Source organism: Schistocerca nitens, chromosome 3 (assembly GCF_023898315.1).
Source record: "Schistocerca nitens isolate TAMUIC-IGC-003100 chromosome 3, iqSchNite1.1, whole genome shotgun sequence".
NCBI lineage: Eukaryota > Metazoa > Arthropoda > Insecta > Orthoptera > Acrididae > Schistocerca > Schistocerca nitens.
Genome location: NC_064616.1, coordinates 602451770 through 602478621, shown reverse-complemented (window position 1 = coordinate 602478621; position 26852 = coordinate 602451770). Strand labels below are relative to the sequence as shown.

The window sequence follows — 26852 nt, the reverse complement described above, 5'->3', positions numbered from 1 at the left end:
CTTCTCAAAACTTCCAGATAACTTTGGCAATTACAGTGAGAATTAAGGGGAGAGGTTCCACAAAGAAACTAAGATAATGGAAGACTGGTAGGTGACACACACACACACACACACACACACACACACACACACACACACACACACCTATGCAATTATCCTGAAGACCTATACAGAAGAGAATCAGACCAACATTGTTTTGTTAAAGATTAATTTCTATAGTCTCACTGAATGAAGGCATACTGTTTTTGTCAGCAATGAAGTAACAACATAATTAATTACAGTAGTTAATGTCATTTTGGTGTTATTTGAGACGTAATCATGTGACTTGCAATCAGGCTACACCTACTCAGACAAGATATTGCTGTATGTTTAAATTTATCAATAGGTGTAAATTTGCCAAAAAATGGGAGCCTATTTGTAAAACTGAGCCCATATTCGCATTCAGCAACAAAGTGGTCCTGAAAACACTTAATCCTTGGCAAGGAAACAGTATCTAGCGGTTTTATATAAGAAGAGTATGGCACATTGTCAAATTGAGCTTTAATCTTATAATTAATATAATCTCTTGTATCCCCTAATTTTATAAGAAACATTCACGTGCCAACCTTTTATGGACATGGGTTAAAAGACTCAAAATAATAGTGTTTCGAACATAGGGCACAAAACTAAAAAGCCACGACGCTAACCACTGAGCAGTCATTTCGTCTCAGGAAATCACACAGTAAAATGCACATGAAGTACATCAAAAATACCTCAAACTTCTGCCAATTGTTCAGAAACAGTCAAGTATTTATGGACAAGCCAACATTTATTCGCTTACTTTCATTCCTGTTCCACTGATCTAACTTAATGGAAAACTGGGTGATGGCCCTTACCCTGTTTTCCTTGTGAGTGGCAAGTAACTATTGTTAGAACATCAAGGATATGAAAATGTTTTTGACCAACGAGCATTGCCTCACTGAGCCAGTTGCTGAGCTGCGATTAGATGCTGAGCATTGCACAAAGCAATTTTTCCACAACTTAAAAATTGAAGTAACTAGCACCAGTTTGTTATACCAATGAAATACAGAATTTAAAAATGTAGGAAAGAAAACCACTCACCTGCAGTGCATTGATGTACACACGGAGCACAGAAACACTCTACAGAAAACAGTGTTCAAACTAGCCAGCGCACATGCGTGCTTCCGCTAGAGGAGCAGCTAGTGCTCAAAGACTAGTGTGAATGCCATTTTCTGCACTCCAATCATCGATATGCTATAGGTGAGTGGTTGCATTTTATGTTTTGCTCCATCCAATAATGACAGAATTCATATGATCAATGAAACAATTACTATACGTAACATGTCCACCTTCAGAACATACACAAGGAAAAATACCTAACTAGCCTGCACCTTCGTAGCAACACTGTCTACAATGCAAGTAATGTGGAACAACAGCTAAAATAATTTGGTAAATGAACAAGGCTACTGTCGTTCAGATTCAATTTAGAACTTTTTCACACTTTTGCAGAAGTAGCACTCAATTTGGAGCAAAACCTGAAATAATAACTGTCCCACTGGTTTAAGCTCCAAATATAACACAGCATAGCAGTAAGACCATGCCCAACAAACATTTCTTCTACCACTTTGTCAGCTATGTCTTAATTGCCATCTAGTTGTGAGTGGCCCTTCAATAACACATGCACACAAATATCTCATGTTAAGTACATAATGGCACTGTTCCTCCAACTCTTCCAGTGGGCTCGCTCCTTTTAAACTAACACTATCATGCACTAGTATGGCTTTTATTTTTCTGTGTGTGTTTTAGGAAAATGGATGGGGTGAATCAATGACCACATTGAAGTATTATAAATATTTTCAGATTTGGCCAATATTCCCAGAAACTTTATTACTTTTATCAACTTTATTAATAATTACCGCATTACTTTTAATAATAAAAGCTATAAAGCTACTATGCAGAACGTTTGAGAGGCAAAGTGGTGAGAACTAATACGTTCTTTCAAAAATTCTTTTTCTTCGAAACAGACTATCGCTGGCAATGGATGACAATGCTCATATACAACCCGAATCACATATTTTTTTGTTTCCCAGTTTTCATAAATAATTATTACAGTCCACGAGTTTTACAACCCTCCCAGCAAGATAATTTACAAGTTTCAGTTTAATAACTAGGTGCACAGCACTGATGAATTCTTTATTCACAAGCCCTTGTTACAATTTGCCTGAAGGGACTTTTCACTCAATATAATAATAATATCCTAATTATATTAGAAACAATCTGCTCAATCCCATTCCTGGTAATGTCTTTAATCTGAATGATCCTTATTTGAATTGTTTCAATATTTTAATCCTACTTTTCTGCCTAATGATTCAACGCTTTGAATATTTTCATTTTTTGTTCAGAAACCTAAGTAGGATCCAACATACAGCCAAAGCTATGAAACAGGAACTCTAAATGACCTATATTTTAATTTTTGAAAAGCCAAATTAAATCAAAATTAACAAGCTGATAATTACACAGTTTTGGAAGAATGCTGATATCTTAATAGCATGCTTTGGCTTCAGAATGGGACACTGAATCATACTGCAACATCCACAACGTCAAGCCAAATACAAATATCACAAACACCACTTTCTTCTTGAGGTGCTTGTGCATATTAATACTAGGAAATACTTTCAGGCAATCAATAGCTCCATCCAACTTACAGGAGGAGTAGCCCCTGGAGCATGTGACGATACTCCACGAGATTGCTCTCTGACTAAATAGAACACTTGAGATATGAAATTTCAATATTAATCTTTAAGCTGCTGCTCTCTGTAAGGATTTGAGACATATCAACTTGATCCAAGTCTGTCTGTCTGTGATGAATTACACTTTCAAATTTATTAATACCAATTCCAGACCAGGCCTTTTGAAAACTTTTTCAGATTGGTGTGGTCTGGCACGTTTTCCTACAGCTAACCTTATCCTCAAGTAAACTTCTGACACTGGTTTCATTTATTCAATGCTTGCAAGTAAATAAAAGGTTTTCGAAAATATTTTCAGTTAAAAGACATCTCGTGAAGTGCCTGTATCTAATGCCACTGTTTTAAAACTACTGCTTCCACACACAACTGAAAGCCTGGTTCAATGAGCATGTCAGAACTTATACCTGCTTTTTCCACAATAAATTAAATGACTGAAGTAAGTTTAAAATTTCCAGCACTGAATGAGTATTGGTTTTTTCCTTTTTATTCTGAAATACAGCCATGTGAAAATTATAATTATATCAATACATAATTTACAGAGTTGCCGAATTAGATGTTCACTTCACTCTCTCCCACAGCTAGCTGTGCTCACTCAGAAGCTTTTCCTCTAATAGCTAGCAATTGATTCCATACACAAATCTTTGCCCTCCCTTCTCCAGACATTTGATAAAATGCAAGGTGTCTGCTTAAATAGTAATGACATTCACATCACTGCCATGTGTTATGTCTTTTTCCATCAAGTTACCTTTCGTGTGTGAACCTCTGAGGATCTTTAAGCAAATTCTTTAGTTCCGGTCCATTACTGAGTCCAGGTTAATTTAATCTACCATTTCTCAGCACCTATGGCAATTCTTTTTTAAACAATCACTTCCAAACACCAGGTGTGGTACTTTACTGCACAGGTAATTTACATACCTGCATACTGTACAAAAAACAAATGTTTAAAAGCAATTTTCTTTCAGCTATTTCATGCTAAAAATAACCGAACAAATTATCTCCTACACATGAACTGAGGACAAATACATACTTGCTGCAACTGCTGTCTTCCCTCAAAAGTGAAAGACTACTGTCAAGGTTTGGAAAAGAATGGATTGGCTCACTCTGGCTCAGGATCAATTACCTGTCAAAGAACCCAACCAACATCTCTGAAATAAAGGCACATTATTCGGTAAACTGAAGTAATATTTTCCAAAGTTTACATGTATTGACCCGCAGCTTTCCAATTTTGAGTCCATATTTCACAAATTATTTCTCATTTTTACATAGATGTATCCTAACAGGGAGGAGAGGAATAAATAAATATCCAATTCCACTAAGTGCCAGTAAGAGCCATTCCACTATGCATATGAACACCTGACAATGAGCAGGAAACCAATTATTTGTTCACTGCTCTTACACAAAACCTGTCTGAGCAATACTTGGGTACAGTCATTTGGGTGCATTGCCTTAATCTGAGATAGTAGGGCTTTGTCACAAAAGTGACATAGTGAGGTCCAAATCAAGAAGTTTTTAAATCAGATTTAAAAGGAACATTCTTGAGAACATTATGGTACAGTTCATTAAACAGAATTTTAAGCAGCTATGGAATATATTTAAACTGTATACACATAAAATAAGTGAATGAATTTAATATTTCATGAGTTACCTGACCAGAATAGCACTCAGTCAGCACTTAACAGGTTCTCACTTTATTTAATCCTTTAGGCAATGGACGAATGTAATAATCTAAGTCTCATGCTGCTAATTGAACCTGTGATAATATAAACAAATTATCACTAACAAGGATTCATAAAATCACCAATGTAAAAATTGCAATTGCTACAGAAGAAAATTGCCTGATAAGTAACAATGAAAACATTACTCCAACTCCTACAGCAAGAAAATGCCAATAAAACAAAACATAAATGCCACAGAAATAAGCTCACCTGACCGAACATTACTCAATGTTTATTGAGCCCCTAATCAATTTGAAGTGCTTTGGATCATCCATGAATGGTACCATGCAGTCATCTGACCTGCCATCACTGACTGTAGTGTAATGACAGTGAATACATTTAGGTTTCAAGAGCTACCTGCTTAGTGTGTATGTGCATCATTCCCTTGTATGGAAGCAGTGCGGTAGCATGGGTCAACAGGACAATGGCTGAAATGAACTGTTGTACTGAAGTGGATATAACCACCCCGTGAATGAAGTTGCCTGAAGAACTGCTCATTGTGTTCGAGGAATGGTTTATATGGCAGCCATGTAAATTACTGTTGTCAATGCAGATTGATATTAACCAGTTTCTGAGCTGACACTTGGGACATCTGAAGTTAAGTATGTCACAAAGGCTAATACTTAAGAGTGGCACAAAGCTGCACATCTCCAATGGGCCAAACACTAAAATGGCCAAAAGTGATTCAACATGTGAAGCACAGTATGATGAGTCATGGTTCTGACTTCTCAAATGATGCAAGGTGTCTAATATAACTGACTCAATGAGTTTTTTACCATGCAGTGTGGAGGGTGTATTATGGCCACATCCCAAAATGTTCACTGTCAAGAGAGGGGTTAAGAGGGAAGTGCCCTGTGCACATGCACACGAGTTGTTGATGCCCTTATGGTGATCATCGGCTGTCTCAATTTAATGTGGTAAGTGAGCCAGTGACACCACCCGATTCATTTAGATGCTTCTGCAACTTGTCTGGGTGCAGCAAAAGTAGTACAAGTCTGAAGTTATGTTTGGGGGTATTTTCCTATTATGATTTAAGTCCATGGGGCTGCAGCCACACATTCCTGGTTTGACAAACACTCAGACATACTCTACGAACCAGCTAAACTACCCAACCTTAATCCCATAGCCCCTCCTCTTCAGCAAACTGAGGATATTATCAAACCTAAATGTAGTGTTATATTGTATTATAAAACTTCTCTTGGGGATGACTGAGTAATTTATTGGTTTGCTTATATTTACAATATTATTTCCATGTCACATATGTTCCCTTTGTGAAAACCTTGGTATTGCAATATCTTTTCAGATACCAGCAACTTTTTGAGAACACCTAACATTTAAGAGGACTTCAGACCCAAAGGGAATGGATAATCCAACATCAAAACTGTCTAGTTCCTGTTATAGGTTAGGGCCATTCTACAACATTCCCTTTCATTCTTGGGATGCATACAGTGAGCACGAAAGTGTGACAATGAACTATTAAAATACAGCTGAGGTCGTTACTGGTGGGAGTTCACTTTGAGCATCAAAGCATAATTCCACAGTCACTGATTAGTCCCGTTTGTTAAATGCTTTTGTGAAAGATCCGTTGTTATTTTGACAGTTAACACAAAAGATTTTAATATATTCAAAAACAACCTTAATCTTAGATTGTTTAAACACTGCACCCTTGCAACAAAAGTGACAACCCAAAAATCTTCATTGTCCAAGTGTTACTATCACAGTTGAAGAAACTGTACCCATCATCAGAAGTTTGTTCCTATTATCTTATAATTTGACCATTATAAGGCAGCTGTGTCACTAACTGGCAGTGCCGGTACTCATAACAAGCATGCTGCAATGCTGAGAAGTGAATTACATAGCGAACAGATCACTAACAAGTTCACAACTGGGTCCTGTCATTCTTTTGGACTGGAGTCACAAAAAGGCATCAGTTCTGGAAATTTCAAGTTAATCAGTTTTAATTAACAAACTGAAATGTGCTTTGATCGTAAAAAGCTGATTTTCTAATTTAACCACTGTTAGTTCTCCAAAGTAAACATAATACTGTTGATTAAAGTGTGAAGATTTTATTACTTGCAATGAAGCACTGTTGATATTTCAAGTTCCTTCACTTTACAAAAATGTTTGCTAACAATCAGTTTGTGTTTTGAAGTCAATTGGGATCTTTTGCATTTTGTCTCTTTAAGAATATACTCTTACACTGCTTTTTCTGATCTGCTTCCATGTGGAAAAATTATGTTGTCATTGTGTGCCCACCTGTCATATTGCATTATAATGCAAAGGACAGATGTTCTGCTAACCTAATGTGTAAAAATGAAAGAAGCCTACGATACAAATGAAAGTGATGTGGTAGCAAAGAAAGAAGAAGATGAAGTACTTCACGAGCCACAATGTCACAGCAATAAATCATCCATATTCAAATAGGATGAACTGTTACTGCTATCAGTTCTGAAGGAGGGAGAGATGATATTTATGCTGTTACAAACAAATCAGAAGACCCGTTGAAAACTTATGAAGTCAGTTTTCTCTTCATGAAAACAATAAGGGCGTTCAAAGTTCACCAATAAAAATCATTCCAAAGAATTATTCTAATTCTTATTATAAAGATATTCTCTGCACATGCTGATCATCTTAATAACTGTTCACCACGTTTCAGTCATTTTAGTGTCTTACTAATAGGCTTTTATATGTCTAAAGGAACTGTGATCTGACTGTGAAAGGTTTCGTCTTATTTCCAGAAACGTGTTTGCAGCAATGGACACCAAAAATCTATTAGTGAAATCTATCTTCCACAATGTCACCCTTAATTAGAAATGAAACACTAATAAACATAAATAGATAAGCATAAATAGATCACTGAAAGTTACATCTCCACATGTTTCATTCTAGAAAAGTTATCTTTAATCGTCAGCTGTATGTCTGATCACAACACTAAGACTTCACAAGCTTCTGCAACTAGTTTGGGTGCAGCAAAAGTAGTTCAGGTCAGAAATGATGATTGGGGTGTTTTTCCTACCATGATTTGGGTCAACTGTTTCAGGTCCACAGGGCTGCAGCCATACATTCCTGGTTTGACAGACACTCAGTTCTTTGGGGTTAACACCATGAATGACAAACACAATTTGATCCTGGCATTAAATCTGTTCTTGTTAGTGCTGATAAATTTGTCTTACTGCTTTATTATCACCAAAAACATTTTCTTGATTTATAGAAAATCTAACATTTTGCTTTGTCACTTTTGTAGCAAGAGTGCAATATGTACAAGCATATGCTGAGCATGTTACTCCCCTTCCAACCCAACCCGATACATAAAATACCAAGTAAAACTTATGTGAGAGAAATACTTACTAATAAAGAAAAACTTCTGAACACATGTATGTCTGACAAAATAATGAAGAATTTTCATTTGCCAATGAAGAAGAACACTGCATTGAAACATATACTGACAGGAATACATGCAATGATCAAATACTCACAGTATGTCCTGGCTGAAAGACTGACTGGAAATGGATTATTCTGAGCACTCAGGGATGCTTCCAAGATGTAAACCATGTTCAAATGGTTGACCTTATTGGCAAGAACGTGAGTTACTTGCAGTTATGTTTAAAGGTACCTTGACTGTTCCATCCCCTATCATTGCTGCTACCCCCTCCCAAATACTGCATTCTATGGTAACCAACAAAAATAAATCCTTTCCTTCTCAATTCTGAATGTTCACACGAGTGTTGTTGATATTCTGAATCCTCCTCTCAGCGTAACATGTCTTTTATTCCTTGAGAGACAGACAGAACCAATAAATTTTTAATTGATGATCTCTTATCCATCCATGTGCCTAGTGGATACCCTATACCCACAGGTGGTAAAGGGAATCTGTTCTGTAAATTAGCACTCTTACAAAAGGTGTCATTTCCAAGTCACAAAACAAAATTATACAAACATTGAAGTACACCACTTCTTGTGTTCCCACACTCCTGTAAACACCTGCCACACCTTAAACTACAAGGCATTTTCTTACTCTGATAAAGTGCTGTATGCTTCCTTACATTGGACATTGATTTTTTAATAACTGCTTTAAGTACTATCATAGGATCCATCTGAAAGAATACTCTCATAGTATGTTTTTGCAGGCCTGCTTCGTGTACTGCCTCTTCAAGCAGCACATCAAATGTTACTGTGTCCCTTAAATCTACATCATGAATGGCTAAGAAGCTTTACAGACTAACAATCGGAAAGACTACAGTTAAGTCTCTTCCCAAAGATAAGCTGTGACTGGGGGCACCAACTGCTGCTAGGAAGTTAACTGACTAACTATCAATGGCTTAGCAAAACCCTGCTTAGCAAAACCCTGTTTAACAAAACCCTGCTTAACAAAACCCAACATATGGTAACTCATCTACCAAAACTTCATCATTTTAACAGTATAACAGTTATCTAACTGATAAAATTGTACTAACATGAGAGGCACAATGACACCCTGGAAGTCACAACCCATTTAAGTTTTTCAGTATCATATTTAACTGTCACAATTTTGCATTTACTGCAGCAATTAAATTTTTGCTACTACCAAATTCATAATGTTCCTTTACCTCAGCCACTTTGATCTCCTTTGATTAGAATTTTGGTCACTTAGAAACCAAAAAAAGAAAGGTATTTACATGCATGCATGTTTCTTGAATCTGGATTTATGTACCAAAATGTGCAACAAGACTTTAAAGGGATCAGTGTGAGAAAAACTGTCTTACTTCAAAGTAAATACAGCATAGAGCAACCCAAACTATTACATTTAAAAAATAGAAAGAAACAGCCAAGATTTCACCAGTGGAGGCCACCACCTGCATCGCCACAAGAAAATTTAATCAGCATTGAAGAACGAAGTTCCACTGAGCTACTACATTGTATCCCAACCATTCACCACTGGTTTTCACATTCTTAAAACTGATTAAAGATCACCCAGTCATATGTTCATAGCATTCACAGATTGACAATGGGGAGGGAAATTACACCCATATTCCAAATAGACATGAACTGCACAGCTTATAACACACTAACCATTAATATTTTGCAGTAAACTATCTTAAGTGTAACAGATTACCTCATTTGTCTAAAATTCATGAAGTATGTGATAAAAACTAATTTGTTTTTGAGCCAGCAATGTAAAGTTCGAAGTAATAAATAATAACCCAAACTATTTGGAACCAGGTGGAAGCTTCATTACACACTGGTGCAGATCAATAAATTTGCCAACTTCATTAGACAAGAAAAACAAACGGTGCCCTAATCCACATTTACTCATACATATCTTTTATTGAAATTAAATGCACGCCACAGAAGCAAGTATCAAACAAATTTTAATAACCATATGCTAGATATAACTGTACTACAGGGAGTAAGAGATTTTGGAAGTGACAGGGTGGTCCACTGATCGTAATCGGGCCAAATATCTCGTGAAAACACTATGAAGAACGGAACTTGTTTAGCTTTAAGGGGGAAACTAGATGGTGCTGCCATAGGTCAAACGGATATCAACTACTTTTTTTTTAATAGGAACCCCATTTTTATTACATATTCGTGTAGCATGTAAAGAAATATGGATGTTTTAGTTGGACCCCCCCCCCCAACACACACACACACACACACACACACACACACACACACACACACACAGTGAGTGTGCCCCCATCGTATTTCCACGAACATTAGAAATACATTAATGCTCCAGCAGCAGGCGATTTTCCAATTTTTCTGTATGAAATTGGAAAACTTTTATTGAATAATTAGAACTATCATGAGGATTGCATTAAAGGAATGTAACAAGAAAATCAAATAAGTTATTTTTAATTGACATTTAATGGGCATGTACATGTCATTGTCATCTTTAAGCAAGGTTACAGACGTAAGCTCTTTGTGTGCGGGTGAAACTAGAATGTGACTCCCAATTTTCCAGAGCAGTAGAAAAACATTCTACAGGAAATTGATTTCCGACATACAAGTTGCCAGGAAATTATGCCTGATGCAATAACACCACGGCCCATGAAATCTTTCAGAGGTGCCTAAATGCAAATGAGCATGTCACCTGCAGCTTCAAAATTAAGGACATGAACGATATATTAAACTGCACAGACAGTTCACAATGAAAGAAAGTAAATGGTAAGAAATCCAGCTGACTGGATCATTGGAACCTGCACAGACACAGAATCAACAGGAATCAAGAGTAATCAAGAGTACGAAATGGACAAAGCTTGAAAGGAACCATCTGATCTTTCCACAGGATGATTTTGAGAACCCAAGAAAACCTGAAATGAAATAGGGTGAGGATTGGGATTTTCTCTCTCCAATACATGTGGAAGTACTAACCACTGCATATGTCTGCTCAAATTTTCAAATACTTTAGTTGCAAAAAACCAATATTACGAGGCTTACCTTTCTCCAGCAGATTAAAAATTAACTTACCTATACTGTTCTCAAATTTCAATTGCTCGAAGTTTTTCTTCCATTCCAGTTAATTTCCAAGCAAATTATTTGAAACGCCAGAAATGTTTTTCTCAAACTATGGGGCACAAGAGGAAATAGTGATTTCAATTTAAGTTTACTGTAAAGAGCAAAACCTTCTGGGATATTCTAGCAATGACTCAATATACAGGGTAGTACAACGAAACTACAGGAATTTTATTTTTATGTAAATTTTTAAATTCATTCCTAGTTCAGAGTTCCGCGCAATTTGTTATTTTATTCCGTCCATGTTCACATTTTATGTATCGTCAGAAATTAAGGTTCAACACTATTTTCTGCAAGAAATAAAACCAAACAAAATAGTAAATGTTAAAGCAGTTTTATGTGCTGCAATAAATTCTCAAAGGAGCTCCACATGAATGTTTTCATTACCACTAACTTGACAATTAACCAGTTGTGTTGTTGCAGCTGAAAAAAAATTTAATTATTTTGCAATTACAAGTATTCATATGAGAAGTTGTTTCACACACACCCAGCATGACTGTTGGAACCTGCAGCCAAAATGTTACGCAAAGCAAATTGATTCATGTCATAGGAGCTAATGTGACAAGTACACAATTATACCCACGAAGGAGGATAGTATGACCATGTTCTTTGACTTACTGTATTTCATCCCTGTGATTTCCCCAGTTATGAGCGCCACCACCTTCTCTCTTGTCAACAGGTTTCACACCTCTGAAATATGAATCAATGTCACAGTACAATAATCAAAATTCCAAAAGCAGTTTAATTTTGCTGATAAATGAATGTAATACTAACGTTTTATCGGATCCAGATTGACGATCATATTCACGTTTTCCACGAGTGTCATAGCCCAGACCACCACGCATTCCACGCATAGGCGGACCTCCGCGGCCACCACGGAATACGCCACGGCCACCTCGACCTCTAAATCTTCCTTCTGTACCTTCTGGCCTTGCAGTATCACGATCTCTTGGCTCCCTACAAGAAAAAATTATCCTCAGTGTTGCGTGTTTAGTTACTCCAAATACTTTTAATTCTTACCAATCACCACCAACCTGTTGAAATCATTATTCTGACCACCTCGTTCTTGATTTTTCCAGTTATTACGTTCTTCTCGGTCACGTGAGTCACTGAACTTTACATTCCTCTGATCTCTATCTTGAGACGCACGCTGGGTAGTTGGCTTGCTTTTCTGATCTGGAACAAATCTTTTGTTTATTAAATCAAGTAATTATTTCACCTCTCAGCGCACACTCACTAAAAAAGTATTTTATTGCCCAATACAATGTCACATGGTACTGGGAGCCACTACTATGGAAGTACAAGTCTAAAACACCGCGCTGGCAGATGCAGCAATGCCATATTTCATGTTCTGTAGCCTCCATATTTTGCAAAAATTTTCCAATTAATTACATACCAAGGCTGGCATATGTAACTACGTTAATGCCTGATCAGTATCACACTAAAGCACTCATCGTACAGGATGAGTTAGCTTAACGATGTGGCACTTTACGAGTTTCGCGATGTTGCTTGCTGCTATTTCATGCTGAGGCGCCATTCCTTATGTGAAAAAGTAAGTTCTGTGATATTTTGGCAATGTGCTACACAGAGTAGAACCAATATGAAGGAAGAATCCTCTCTACATCACAAGCAGAACTTCTGAGACAACAAATGGTATTTGTCTTGTTCTGTAGAAGCCCATATTTGGAGGGTTTTATACACACTATGAACATATACTAAGTGCCATCACATAGTGTCCTGAGAATGCATCACTATTGATAATTTGTTATAATAAAATGACAGGAAGTATCACTGGTGGTTGAAAAACTTCCATATTCAGCTATTTCTAAGTTTTAAGTTTAGTTATGGAAGTGCACCAAAGGCAATGACACATTGAAAGATTCTTCATATATGTGTCATTCTTTGTAGGACCTGTTATAATTAAATGTCAGTAACATAAAGGCGATTAAAGCGTTCAGAAACAACATGACATACAAGGTCCCTCATAGAACTTCAGTTTAACACAGTTGGTAGAGCACCTCAATATGAAACAGTAGATAGCTTTTTCACCTCCCACTGTATCCAATTTGTTTTTCCACTTCTGCGTTTCATAAAAGTGTGAGACTTTCTTACTAAATCAATATAAAAAACCTTCTACAATATTATTGTTACATAAATTACGTGCACTTTCATGGACAAGTTTCCAATTTTGTGAACTTTTATAAGCCGATGTCCTTACTGAGTGGACATGTGCCTTTCTTCTTTGTCTTACTACAACATGTACATGGATATTGATGTTTTATTTATGTATACTACAGACAGAACAACATACCTAGTATATTACAAGACACGAAACATGCTTTTTAGTACAGAAAACACAGAAATTTTATGCTTGCCCATATTGTGTGGTTCGCGAGACACAAAGTCAAGAATTGCCGCTGGAGAGCGCAGAGAATACAAAATCATGTCAACCAGCTTGTGCAATGGGCTAATGGCACTGTGTGTCTAACATTGGATTTCCAGTCATGCACGCCAATATTTGCTGCCTCGTCCCATGTGATGACAGCTTATCACTCTTCAGCAATCATCTCACTTTACATGTCCGATCAAAAAGTGTCACTACAGGTTGCTGCTGATTGTCATTAATTACTTCACTGCAAGAACTTAGTTGTCATTGGCTAGATACTATGAGAGACCATACATGCTATTAATGACAACAATCTTAATATAATTTCCAATTACGGCAGTTATAATTTATGTTTGCATATGGTTTGTGTAGATTATTGCTACTTAACCCGAAAGACAAATTACGTCAAAAATTGAAATCTAACTGGAAGATAGTAAGAGAAAAATAACAGAAAATAAAAATAAATATGGTTCCAGGCCCCATTGCAGCTGCCAGGGGTTGTGACGTTTTAATATATTTTGCAACTTCGCATCTACACCACACAGTTGATTGCCAATATTCTACTATTTCCAGTTCTATGCAGTCTTGCTAGTATGGCGCAAACTATGAAGCTCTGAAACATTATGCCACAAGTTAAAATTCAATTTTGCACTTAAGATTTGTATAGTTACATTACTGATCCAAAGACATTAGGTTCAATCACTGGTCAGTCCAAGGATTTCTCATCAGTCACCATACACTACTGTCATCAATGTTAATGTGAAAATATCACGTTGCATTGTTGATCGAAGTCCACAGTAAACTACAGGCTGGCCGGGTCATTCAGTTCCAAGTGAGGAGAGCAACTGTATACCATCTCCAACAAAAACATGTCTAGTAATTGTTCCAACCAACCTTCAGGCTCATAGCTACTGTTTTAACTATCACTGAACTACAATTACATAAATGACTGACCCCAGATGCAGCACTAGCACTGCTTTCTTCTGTCATTTAGTTAGCATTCAGAGAGTGTGTATTTGTGAGGATACTGACAATGTGGAATGGAATTCCACACACAATGTCACCACTGACGACTTCAATTTCACAATTTGCACATCCCTCTTCATTTTCACTCACTGGAGGAGCCTACTCCCTATTTTCCACTCACTACTGATACACCTAATCCTCATTATCTAATAAGGTATTTAGTAATAATGGCTCACACCGATGACACGACTTTCACGTATCATTGGCACCAGCCTGTTGTAAAGCTATCTTCAACACAAAGATGGGCTTCAATATCGTACTTATTGGAGATGGGTTCACCTCATCTACCTTCTGACCTTTGAACTGCACTGTCAATACAGCTGTAGCCGTAGGAGGGGGGGGGGGGGGGGGGGGGCAAGTTACAGTTTTACATGGATTCCGTACCATAGTGCAACTTGACATATATCTCTAAAACGCATCATTGTTAGTGGTTACAGAAGTAAGAAGTGACCAAAATATCCTATGATTTCCCAAAGGAAAAGAACTAAGATTAGGGTTTACTGTATTCATTGACGTCATTAGAAACAGAAGACTTGCTAGAGTTAGGGGGGAGGAAATTAGCCAGGCTCTTATTAGCACCATCCTGGCATATGCCTATTTTTTTTAGGGGAAACCACAGAAAACCTACATCTGGGTGGCCAGTTGGAATTAGAACCATCATCCTTCCAAATGCATTGCAAGTCCAGTGTCTTACCACTGTGCCATCTCACTTCATAAGATTGAGTGTGGATCAAACACTTGATAACCTATATGTATCCACCTGTTACATGACACACACACACACACACACACACACACACACACTGTACACAGCGAGACAGCACTGGTTATAGGCCATAGGCTAACTTGCAATAAATTACAACATATACCGTATTGTCAGCCAAACAATATCCACACTAGACAGTAAAACACATCATGAATATAAAAGTTATTGTAAATTTAAAATGTAACAATTTTAATCTACAGCAGCAACCTGAGACAACTCCCTGAGACAACTCACAAACACAACATCATTGAACACTTACAGTGTTATTTTATTTCACAAATAAAACAGAAGCACCATGGAAGCTGCATTTCAGGCACACATTCAATAGTTCCTAGCAATTCCTGCACTAAAAATAAATGAACACAAAAATTTTATTTTATATGCTATATCAAGTGTCTTCCATATAAATGCAAAAATACGTTCTGTTAAAAACTCTTAACAAATAGCCACTATTTTAGTATTTCTGCAAGGATCATTTCGATGTAAACACACACTCGATCTGAAAATAATATAGAGAGTGATATAGGAAACAGGCTTAACTTGCCACTTCCAACTGTCTGCACCGAGCCTGCTGTAAAGCTGCACAATTGAAAAAAAATTCTGAACATTCCTTGGAAGCTACAATGAAATTCAAGGCACTAAAATAAGACTGAAGTTGGACCTGCTTAAGCACTTTTTTGTCATACTTTTTCAGCAGCATTTAAGTGTGCAGTAGAACAAATACTTTAGTGTTCTACTGCATCAACTGCATACTTCATAGAAATTTTTCTGGTTTAAATTAATGGCCTGGAAGAACAGAAAAGCTGCAACGTGTGAAGCTGTTTAAGGCAAATATAATGATGCTCCACGATTCCTGAAGTGTTAATATGCCATCAAATTTGAAAATTGAGGAAAGAGGTACCTGGAAACCGTAATAATAATAGTAGTAGTAGTAGTACTGGCAACAACCACAGCAGTTAGTCACATCTTATGAACAAAAAATTCTGCTGAGTGTGACTGTGCAGGCTTTCAGAAGTTGCCCTGGAAAACCTTTTCAACATAACACAAGCAAATAATCTAGTTCCAGATTCTCTTAATTATAAGACAATTCTTTAACTTAGTGTTGTGTCACAGTAATTATGTTGTAGTCACCACGCAACGCAGCTTTCGCGTTTCTTATTCCTGGAACACAAAAATCCAGGTTTTTTTTGAAGGACAAAGAGCACAAACCAAGATGACCACGTCTTCCATATTTCCCAAAATCTCCCATATTTTAGCATCTTTTTTTCAATCCTGCCAGCTCCAGTAGTGACTGTTTCTCTCCCATATATTTCACCAGAGAGCACTGTCAATATTAATCTCGCAAAGTACTATTGGTAGTTCAAATTTCCTATGCAACATACCTCTAAGTTACATGTAATAATTGATACTGCCAGTTTTCTCTGCTGATACCTCTACATAAAGAAGACTGTTTGGCTCAAGGGAATGATGTTTGAGGAGTTATCACAAAATATGATTCTGTATGACTTTATAGAGTAAAAGGAAGTGAAGTATACCAGGTTTTTTTAAAATATATATTTATTTCTCAATTGTCACCCATGCCAAGAAAATGGGATGTAGTTGTGCTGCTGGAACTTACTGCGACTAAATCTCCTTTGAAATTATTGGATTCAGCTTTCATTCCATAGATGCAAGAATTAGACGATTCTCATTGGTGTGGAACAAGTCAAGTATAACATAAAAAACATAGAACACATGAATACGATACTCACCTTACTGATCATTTGTCAGGAGATTGTCAAGATATGTGACTACACCAGTCAGCTGGAGGTGCTAATAGTTACAGAATTAAAACTGTCCAAATAAAACAGTTGTGCACTTTTTAAAAATTTATCATACCCAAAATACCTAATCTTGACATGCAACAAATCCTGTCAAACTGAAATCTAACATTTTTACTTTAAGTTGGTGCAACAGTTTATGTTTAGATATTCACCTATAGTGTAGGAGTTGCCTACCAAAAATTTCTTCAAACAGTGTTCCAAGTTTTTAATGGTTGCGGGAGAAACCCCGAATATCGGACCCCTTTTTGGACCAATAAAGCGATCCTTATGTATGGTGTTCTTATTCCTACTATTGGAACTATGTATTCAGCTATTGGTTGGAAACAAACATTATTTACAACAAATGTTCAGATGATATCTCCCTTAAAACCATGATCAAATGGTCACCCTACTGTAAACACATCAACTTTCCAATGGTTTCCACTATTGTCTGTCACAAAATTCCTTTCCACTATTACTTAAGTTCATTAAACTTCTGCAGATAAATGTGTGGAAACCACTAGTAACTTAAGCTAATACTCCTGTTACATATATATAGCTTTTGTCTTACTCCTAGCCTCTGTGGTCACCAAAGTTTCAACTAGTAAGTGTTTTCGAAGACATGACAAAATCTTAATTTTATTATTTTTAGTTTTAATTACAGGTTCAGAATAACCACACTATAAATCAGATTTTTAACAAAATAAAATAGCCTATTCCTTCAAAATGTTACAATTTTTTTTCAAAAGACAGTGTTACATGCAAATCAGTAAAATATTTTGTCAAAAACTGACATTGAGACTGTGTACAAAATGCAGGTTTATTTTTGCAGAGAAGAAAACAGCAACTAGCCACTGTTATTAATGTTATTTATTTAAACAAACTGCACATTACACATTTTGAAACAACGGGTTCCTGTTCACATGGCTGTGCAACATTAAGTTAAGTACAAGTGACCTAAAACTTATCTGGGCTATCTACAAAAACAATGTAAACAAATCTCATTCATTATTACGTACAGTTTCAGTTTAAAAAAAAAAAGCAGTTTCTCACACTTTATGCTGTAGAGCACCATCACTGCAACAAACTTTTGCAACACGAGAGAAAACAGCCCACAGTTAACGTGAACAACAACAACAAATGTATTCTAGATGTTAACAACCACCTGAAGATGAACCTGCCACTTCAAAACCAACGACAGTGCTATTTGCGTAAATAAATAGCATTATTAACAGTGAATGGTCACTGTATTACTCTTTGCAAGAATGTGTTATCACTATTAATTCTTCAGGAAACCTTCGTAATATATACAAAAGTGGTTCATGAACCTTTACCATGGATTCCAATTTCACCCGCTATACTTCATTTTAACATTACATATCAAGATTGTACCTTCAATTTACCTATAGCGAAAGCTAAATCCTACTACAGCACTCTTATATTTTCAAATATTTATCTACGACAAATGTCATCTTATGTATTCCCGTAGATAGTTTTCCTAACAGAATCCCAATAGGGCAATTTACTTGGTTCACCAGAATTTAAGTCTTATAACTCATACAGTCAAGTTTAGTTTAATCATTTTTCCAGTGGAACAAAATACCCTCAACACCTATAGAGTTTACATTAACAAGAACTTCTAACTGAAATACCACCAGTCCGTTGAAGGGTGCCACAAAATTTAGAAACGGAACACTTAATTGCCAGCAAAATATTAACTGCATTATATACCCATTATACCAAAGTCTACAAATGAGGTGATCAAAATACAGTTTTGATTAAGTGTTAGGAAAATTCTGATAAATATAATTTTATTCCACATCACTATACTTTAAAGTAAATAAGAATTAAACTGCAGAAATTTATGGAGAACTGTGTATAATAAATAACAGGACATCAGATGGAGGGCACTAACAACAATGAAGAAAGGGTGCAATGCTTAGGATGTAAGGAGGGGGGGAGGGGGGAAGCACAAAAGCAAAACAAAGCAAAGATATGTTAATTGGGACTTTCTTCAAGAGGTTCTCACAGTGTAATTGCCTTCATGGTGGGGAGATGCAAGAAGTTACATTTAAAAACTCACTGCAGGGTGTGCCAAACATACATACACCATTAAATGGGCAGGTGTGCCACTTAACATTTTTACACCTACCACAATGAACACCACACTACCAACTATTTCAAGAGGAGATATACGGGACTATTACTACCTGAAGTCATTTGCTGCACACCAAAGGAACACCTACACTGGCGTCTTAATTATACATCTTATTTCTATTTTTATAATGGATATTCCAGCATAATTAGTACTGAAACAGCAACCCACATCAAATATGATTTTGATGTATATAATCTCAACCCCCCCCCCCCAAACAAGGGTAGTAGTCAGGAACACAAGTGTCCCAAAAATGTTTTGTAATGGAAGATCTGGGTATGAAAACTGTTGGAAAGGAGTGATTGAATAAGATTTTATCTTCCACAGGCAGCAGCTTCTGCAAATTTGTAACTACAGTCAATAACAAAAACTTTATGTAACTCATACACAATCCAGGAAGTTCTGTGGAACTGCATACCTATGCAATCCCACTTTTCATAATGCATTACCTCCCTTTAATGGCCACATTTACTTTGAAGGAAATATGAACAATTCATAATACTCTTTCAATCCACAGATCAAAAATTAAATGTTACAGGAAAAGTAGTTGAAGAAATACACCAAATAATAAGGCCTCCTTCGGCTTGTAAAAGCACCCACACTAGGTAATAACATGTCAAAGACAGTGCAACACTCATTTAGTCTTATTATTTACCTTCTTTACACAGCCCAGTTCACATGTGCTTCCAAATCTGCTTTAGCCAGTGTTATACTCTCACTGCCTGACTTCATCCAAACTGCAATAATTACTACACACATTCTCACAGTCTTATAACACCAAGACAGCCAACCTACTTATAAATTCACAGCTGTGATCCTTATATGCAGATCAAGCCACTTTGGTGTCATTCTTTAAAACACAATGCCAAAATATTGAAGAGGTTGGAGAAACAAACAGCTTTTAAAGCAGAGTTAAAAATCTTTCTAGTTGAAAAGTGGTTCTACAGTACCACTGAGAATGTCTTAATCTGTTAACACATGTGCTGTGTGTGTGTGTGTGTGGGGGGGGGGGGGGTGAGGGGGGGGGGGGGGAGAGATTGTGGCCGAATACTGTTCATGATGATTTCCAGTTACCTCAGTTTCAGATGCAGGGCAGTACACCACCTCAGTTAAGGTAATCAGTTGCAAGAATACTTATAATAGATATAGTGTTAGCATGTGTTCGTACATTATATTTTTCTGAAGTGTGCTGTGTGCTCACTTGTTTTCATTTATTATTGTTAGATGTGAAAGCTTCATGCTCTAAGTATTATTGATCATATTTCTTGTACATGAAGTAAGCTCCTTTTAGACTAATTACATTTGGTTCCTTCCCAGAACATATTCAAAGTAATGTTGTTAATGCACTGGACTCATTTGAGAGCAACAGGGTTCGCACCCCATCCAGCCATTGTGGGTTTTCCAAGCTGCCAAATGAATTCGCATGTGTTATTGTATCTGACATGTTCCACACTGCTGTACAAAATGGTCACAGAACAAACAAAATACAAGGCATACTCAATTTGTCAGTAATAAACTTTTTAGAAACTTGAAAATGACTTCACTAACAATGCCAATGGAAATTAACTTACAGGAAGTTCTACAAGCAGCAATCAAAAAGTTTGCATTTTTAAGGCTGTGCAGTCCAGAATCGGTACACCAGTCAGGCAGAACTGCTGTGAGCATCAAGATGATCACATTAACACACCACATTGAAGATCCACATTTTACCAAACACCGTGTCCTGCTGCATGAAGCAGTCTTATTGTCTGCTGCACAGTCTTCTGACAGGATTTGCTGACCCTCAGACATTTTATTAATCACCCAAAAGCATGATATTTGTATGGTGAGAGATCAGGACTACAGGGTGGGCGCTTAATTGTCTCCCACTTGAGTTGACGTAACTTCTGCATTATGGCATTGCAATATGGGGATATGTTGTCATGAAGCAGTGGCACCCCTTGGTACACCATTCCACAATAACTGTTTTTGGCAGACATGCTGCCTGATACACATTCTTTATTCTCCTACAGATGTCTTTATTTGTCCTTCAGCAGCAAAGAAAATACTAACAGCATGTTGGTCCTGTTTGGACACATTTGTTAATAGGCACACCACACACAGCACTGACAGAGCAGAGGCCTAACAGGGCAACGGAGTTTCTGCAGGTCAACACATACTGCCCACAGAAGAGCTCTGTAGTGGCTCAGCATTCTTGAAATCCACTTCAATGTCCATACCGAGTGTGTAAGTTAGACTTAGGTTCTGTGATTCAGAACTCTGGACCCCTTTAGATTCCAGTAGCTGTTGAGGCATTTCTGTTACTAACTAACTTAATTCAACCCTACCCTAAATGCATAGTTACTAATGACAAAGTTTTTAACTACCTACTTTCTCATAATTGTCAAATTGTGGAGTGGGCATCTGGTACACCATGTTCCAGATTTCATGTGATTAAACAACCTTACGAGAGTAAACTGAACACTATGGATAAAATTGTAAATGCTATACGCATACCTCAACTGCTCGAGGACTGAGAATATTACATCAAGTGATCTCACTGAGGAGGAGGAAATGGGACCACTGAATACTAACCAGCTCCAAGTATGTGTAGAAATATGAATGATTTTCTTACGAGGGAAAGAGAGAGGCCAATACTACAGTGAAGTACTCCTCATTAATATTAAATGTTAACTCTGAAAATGTGTATGAAGTACATCAATCAACCAAATAATAAGTAATACTTACAACTGCAGTTATGTAATTCCTTCATAACTTTCTTCCAATTCCACCCTTCATTATTTCATGGAAAACTGTTCAGTTGCTTTAGTATCACCGTAGATATTAACGTTTCACATGTTAAATATTCTTCTTTGTAAGCTATCATTTGCCAAAATATTGTTTCGATGTCTCAAACAGTCCAAGATACTAGGCATTTACGAATATTTTGTTTTGGCTTTTCCCTTGGCACACGTGTTCGGGACAAAGTGCTTCGCATACAATCCATTTTGTTAAGATTGGGAACATGGCAATATTTATGTATTAAGAATAACCCAATATGTTAGCTACATCTCGTACACAGCAACATATGATCTGACATGCAACTAACACCCACTAATAAGAACTCCTGTTTTTCAACACAAACATTACGTGAACTACACAACATTCTTACTCTCTATCACAATGGCCAGCTTGCACACTTTGCCATTCACGCAATCAAGCGAACACGCCAGCTGCCGCACTCAATCAAAAGGTCCTAAGAGGACGTTGCAGATAGAGGAAAACTGTGTGGGTCTGACAACAGGACAGAGCTGCCCTAGCTAATGCCTAGTCCTGCACCTCTGCTGCATACAGTGTGCAGTGCCTGAATGCCTGCCAAGTGTACTTTACAGAAGCCACACAGGCTGTGTTCTGCCTCTGCTGCCATAGTTCACATTTCTGCACGTGCCGAACACACATCGAAAAGTCACGTTGCCACACTAATCCATAGCCTACACATCTGTGCTTATATACCAGCCTGAGTCTCACTACTTTGCATATATGCTGCAACACCACCCTAACAAAGAAAATTTTTGATAGTCCTTTACACGTCATCCTCACTATTTGGAATACAACCAATTATTAACAATAAACACAGCATGTAGTATTCATGTAACTATAGCAAATCTTAATCATTTAAAGGATTTAAGAGCACCACTTTTCATATTAACAAGTTACAACAGCATCCAAATGCATGCACCAAAATTAAAATTACGTGCACAGACTAAATGACAAATTTGTGTGAAGCTAAGTAGTGTACAAATTCAAAGATCTTCAGTTAATCATTGAGCCCACGATCTTGCCTGACAGTTCAGTATATACTGATGCCTGTCAATGCTTTGAGCACGTGGGAAAAATGCAGTAAAGAACATGCATTACAAATTAAGGAAAAGTCATGTGTTGGACCCCCTTGCATATTTCAATATGCTGTGAATGTTAACATTAAGTTTCACTACTTTTCAAGTTGTTACCACAACCATGTTTTCTCAAATCACATTCGTTGACTTCGTCAATTCAAATTTTCACCTTCCAACCTCCATACACATCAGGCTGCACTGCAATCCACTCTGCCATTGGAACCAAGAGGAGAGGCCATCTCCGATACCACACTAACTTGAAGTAGTCCACCCACATAACTGAAGGGGACAGGCAGTTTTAGGTTCACAGGAAGGCACAAGCATTTAAATATTCCAATATGATCATATTCCGAAACTCACTATGGGTATGTCAGATGCACTATACCTCAAGGGTACCCAGTAATTCATCAAACTGCTCCTTGCCCACTATATGAACTACCCTTTCTTCCACTACCAATTACAATAACATGACGAACTTAATGTGGCATGTTTGTATCAACATTGTAAGTACACTTCATGTAACATTTGTTATGGTGTCACTAGTATCAACGTACTTTAACACTACCTACAGTGAAGTTTAACAATAGAAGAATGTATTCTGATACAACACCACCCTTAGAATGATAGCAAATGCTTGCTATCACAGGTATCCTTGTACAATTAACTCTTGAGCCCATAGTAAAAGCTACGAGTTAGATGCATTTTTGACAAGTTACAATTCATATCCGTCATATCTAGCCTGGAATCGAGTGGAACAAACCAATTATTAGCTATAATGGATAAGATAGTTTACATAAACCACAGCTTTCTCACATGCAATAATTTCACACTAACAATTTGGATGACATTGGTTGCACAACTTTGTTATGATTTTACATGTCAACATATGTTACTGCCAAAATTGAACTTTTCCAAGTAACGTTAATAAACTTTCAAAGTAAACATTACTTTTACAGTGCCACAGCAAAAGGGACAAAATCTAGAGATTGTTTTGATGACATCCATAATTTATCCATCGTCTGTGCCTGGTTATCAACAGGAGTGATTCACAAAGTGGAAAGCACATTGAAAACATCACCACTATTATAGGCTATACTCAACCTAACATTTGATTTCAACAACACAGTGACTCACTGCATGGTTCCATTTGTGATGTTATGTCCTCACCTTTATATCACATGGGCATCAACTCGTGCTGTTACTTGTGAGGGCAATTCAATCAAACATGTATGAGTAATAAAAGGTACAGAAATTCTGGATTAGAAACGGCACTGTAGCCCAACACAAAAGAAAAATATTCTCTACGAGAATGTATAACGAAGTATATTTGTAGTACCTACATGGAAACTTAACAGAACACACACAATTCCCATTATCACTAAATCATTTGGATATTTTCACACAAAATATCATGCAGGCACTTTCACACCACACAGGTTCCATAATCAATTCACATAAAAGACAATATTTCTAACTAACAGTTTGGAGTGGGGAGGTGGTGCAAATTAACAATACCACTCGGTAATTTAACAGCCACAACAAAATATCATGCAGGCACTTTCACACCACACAGGTTCCATAATCAATTCACATAAAAGACAATATTTCTAACTAACAGTTTGGAGTGGGGAGGTGGTGCAAATTAACAATACCACTCGGTAATTTAACAGCCACAACAAAACAGTTTTTGTCAACTGTGTGGAAGGAAGTTTACCCTAACATCCAACACCATGTATCAGAAAATAAATTAGGCCTATATCAAATGATCTACAGCCATTCACTAAATACTTCACAATGCCTTAACTGTATAGTTTCTCATCTAACAGTTAAATGAAGTTCTGAAGACTCTTAGAACATACATCATGTTTCTACATTTATCAGTAAATTAACATTTGTGAGGCTATACTCAACCTAACATTTGATTTCAAGAACACAGTGACTTGCTGCATGGTTCCATTTGTGATGTTATGCCCTCACCTTTATACAACATGGGCATCAACTCGTGCAGTTACTTGTGAGGGCAATTCAATCAACACTTTCATATACACAAGGCATTGACAACATTAAAATCCAAATAAAATGGCAGAAAGTCTGGCACTTTATATCTGAAGATTTCCTAACAGTAATCAGAACATGGCAATTTGAAAACTAAGCCATTATGGCTAAACTGCACAGCAGAACAGGATTAATAAAAGGCGAAAAACTGTATCTACAACCAAAATCTGTATTACCAGAGCTTCACAAATATTTGATTAGCAGCAGACTTCCATATCTAAGCACAACCTAGTGAGACTTTATGGTGAAATTTACTTGTCTTGGACTGGCATTTTTAGAATCTCCATTACCACAGTCTGCAAATACTTTTGTTAATGATAGCACTAAACATGACTGCAGTTGTCACATGGGAAGTATTGTGTGGTTGATGAAATAATTTTACAAGTGGGGGATGGTATCATTCCTTTTTTTTTTTTTTTTTTTTTTTAATATAAAGCTCAGCTTATACTCACTTTCGCAATTTTCAGAACATTCTCAAACGAAATGAAAATACTTGTAATTTCAGGCGGTCTTGAAACTGCGGGGAAATAAAAAATGAATAAACAGTAATCACATTTAACCACGAAAATGCCACCAATAATGGAACTACAGCGAATTGCTGTTACCTGGATTAGAAATATGAGCGGCATGCCTCTCGAAAAATCAACGACACAGGTTATTGTTCGTTGTGAATTGCGTAGACATATCCATCGTTTACGACCGAGCCTCAGTGGGCACGAATAAGATGAGAACGCGCTTATATTGCGTATAACACGGTATGGCAATGTAATCAATTTATTAACATAAAATTAGTAGCATTGTATTCAGCGGAACAGAAGTCTCTTACTGTACTACAGGATGGTACGACTACGCTAAAATCGGCTGAAACCATGTACTTACTTTTTACTTCCGTTTCACGCACGTGTTTACATACAAACCACAACGGATATGGTGACGATGCTATTTGGAGTAGGCGCGGCGTAAAAATAGATATACTATCTTCCAAATATGAATATATGTAATCTTTGTTTTGCTACGGCAATTTGTAACACTTCAGACAGCGATTCAATTCTGAACAACACGAGGAGAAATAATCGCCATTTGTAAAATGATACTGCCCATTCTCTTGCGAGCAGCACAATTTGAAATTTTAGCTGCGAACACACTTCAACGTTTAAATTCTTTAAGTACACAGACTCTTGCACACTTATCCCAACACTTATCCAAGCATACTGCCAAGCATTACATTCATTCCACAGTACTACCTTTACAACAGTGAGAAATATATACATATGTCTTCACAAAGCAATTTAAGCTCTAATTACACAGCATTAACTGGATTCCTACGCCTAAATTGTTTTTTGCGCCCTTAATTACGGCTGAAAGACACACACACACACACACTCTGAAAGTATACCCAAAACCAAATACGCATTAATAAACGCTCGCGCGCGAACAAACCATTTAACTGCTGAACAGAGCTATAAATAATACATTACCTTCTTTGATCTTCCCTGAATCTACAGATTTCACACTTTGCACAGGTTCCCTCACGTTTTTTCGGACTTGTGGAGGTTGCTTAGTTTTTGATTCCGGCTTGCTCTTATTTTCCTTCTCCTTTTCGCATACCTTAGTTTTCTTCTTAGCTTCTTTAGCCTGTTCTTGGACTTTGAGGACTTCTAATGGGTCCTCATCGTCGTCCAAGAACAATCTATACCTATTAGTTACCGTGATACCGTAATTATTTTCCATCTCGCTGATATATTTCATGCACGGACTCTACAATATGGCGACGCCTGTAGCTGGGAGCTTCACAACTGCATCCACGAGGTCCTGACACTAAATTGCAGC

General features: G+C 37.0%; 1 protein-coding gene across 1 annotated transcript in view; it reads right to left on the bottom strand.

Moving 5' to 3' along the window:
* Positions 1-26849, bottom strand: part of LOC126248533 (plasminogen activator inhibitor 1 RNA-binding protein-like) — an 84368-nt gene extending 57519 nt beyond the window's left edge. Inside the window, exons 1-4 of the mRNA XM_049949591.1 lie at positions 26501-26849; positions 11992-12133; positions 11732-11914; positions 11576-11647 (exon numbers count right to left, since the gene is read on the bottom strand). Of these exons, the coding sequence (XP_049805548.1) occupies positions 11576-11647; positions 11732-11914; positions 11992-12133; positions 26501-26771 (668 nt within the window). The 5' untranslated portion in view covers positions 26772-26849. The remainder of the gene's footprint in view (positions 1-11575; positions 11648-11731; positions 11915-11991; positions 12134-26500) is intronic.
* Positions 26850-26852: the final 3 nt, after the last annotated feature.